Source organism: Adiantum capillus-veneris, chromosome 21 (genome assembly GCF_014529385.1).
Source record: "Adiantum capillus-veneris isolate H3 chromosome 21, ASM1452938v2, whole genome shotgun sequence".
NCBI classification, from domain to species: domain Eukaryota; kingdom Viridiplantae; phylum Streptophyta; class Polypodiopsida; order Polypodiales; family Pteridaceae; genus Adiantum; species Adiantum capillus-veneris.
In genome coordinates, this window is record NC_140951.1 from 66,198,933 (window position 1) to 66,200,708 (window position 1,776).

Genomic DNA, 1,776 nt, shown 5'->3' on the forward strand with positions numbered 1-1,776 from the left:
CACACAGCAATGGTACTTAGGCTCCTCTTTGTGAACTGCAGAGCAAAATTATCTTGCATAGTTTCACAAAATTCATCTCATCTTAATATTGAGTCGGAAACAAAAGTGTATAAAGTAATCTACCTGTATCAATTTGTGCATTCCATGCCCGAAGACGGTGATTCCCATCCCATGTGTACAACATTTTTCCTTTCACGTCCCCCCACCCCGATTTATGCAATTGTTTCTCAAAATCCTCATTAAATTGCATCCAGATTGGATCCCAGGTTTTTAGAATTGCATGACTAACTTCTACTGAATCTAGATCTGGAGTCCTTATTGAAAGCATGAACCTGGCACGATGTGGAACATATCCATTTCTAGAGAACTCCAAAGTTAGATTGTGCACACGATCTTGCACTGGCCGTACTGCTGGATGTGGTAACAAGCGGCACAATGGCACTAGTGGCAGTGGTACTTTGCGAGTATCCTGTATAACCGTACTTGAATAGCTTTTGATCTTGTAGTTTGAAACAGGAAATATTAGAGGAGCATACCATTTTAGAAATTACCAACGTGAAGGCGGTGCAAAGTGTCGTCGAGCAAATCCCATTTCAGCGTGGATTTCTCGGTAATAATTAAAAGACCGCGATCTTCATCCCCCGCATCCTCTCTTTTGTCATCTTCTTCACTTGAGTTGTTCGCAATAGGGACCTTATCCTTTGATGGTGATGGGGCCTCGGATTGTGTAGTGCCCTCTGCATTGGCTTTCACTAGCTTTTGCACTACTTTCACTTTGGTGACTTCTTTCTTTGTGCTAGCACCTTCCTTTTTCAAAGGAATTCTACCCTTTTTCTTTAGGGGCTCCCAGCTAGGGTCCTCTTCTTTATGTGCTCGTGTGACCCGCTTGCTTTCAACGACTTCACTTTCTTGATCTGCACTTATTTTCTTGACACCCGTTGACTACTTGGCCGTAGGCAAATAATTATTAGGCTAGGTTACTGGAAAACAACGATTAATTTCATGAGTAAATATTGCAATAAACTCCGGTGGCTTAGCTCTACAACAAGAGTCTTTGGAGGAGGCTTTGAAACGCTTGGTTTGGGCATAGCACTCGATGCTATGCTAGTGGCTCTTGGAGCGACAAGTACTAAACCCTTGCCTCCAAAGGATACAATTCGTTGCCCTTTTGCCTGGACACGAAATGTTCAATGTTGCTTTCAAAAGAGAGCATGTAAGACTGAATAAAATTAAGAGGTCTCATTACCAATTCTCTTATCGGCCATGCCACAACTGTACCCACTGCTGCACCTAAGGTGCACACATCATCATCAATGGGTGGAACATGTGGCAAAATTAGACCGGGATCTGATGCTGATTGGACGGCTACTCCCAACGTGCCTCTAGGAAACTCTCTTCCATGTAGCTTTTCATGGGGTAGAGACTGTATCATAATTCCTTTCCCAACTTCCTTGCCCTTGCTTAAGAGCACCACGTGCTCATTCTTGCTAAAAGACAAATTTTTTGTAGCCATCTGTTTTCTGCAAGAAATTGAAATTGTCATCAATGCACAAATGCTATGAAGATGGTAAGCTGTATATTAACTATACTAGATTGCATGTGAATAATGAATCTCAAAAAAATAGAATGCTTTGGCATTTGTTCAAAGTCTGACCTGTACAGCCGAATGTGATGAATGTCCTCTAGATTTTGTTTTCTCCAATACTGCAACACCTTCAACAAAGTAAAGTGGGTTTTGTTTAGTCTTACATCAACATAAAGAGAGAGAGAGAGAGA

The 1,776-nt window shown here is 41.7% G+C and overlaps 1 protein-coding gene across 1 annotated transcript; it reads right to left on the bottom strand.

Annotated features, from left to right (window-relative positions):
• Positions 1 to 540: 540 nt before the first annotated feature.
• Positions 541 to 1,513, bottom strand: LOC147431087 (uncharacterized). Its single transcript, XM_086493096.1, has 3 exons — positions 1,247 to 1,513; positions 1,044 to 1,172; positions 541 to 807 (listed from the first exon to the last, which is right to left on the bottom strand). The coding sequence occupies exons 1-3, from the start codon at positions 1,511 to 1,513 to the stop codon at positions 541 to 543; spliced, it is 663 nt and encodes a 220-aa protein (XP_086349222.1).
• Positions 1,514 to 1,776: the final 263 nt, after the last annotated feature.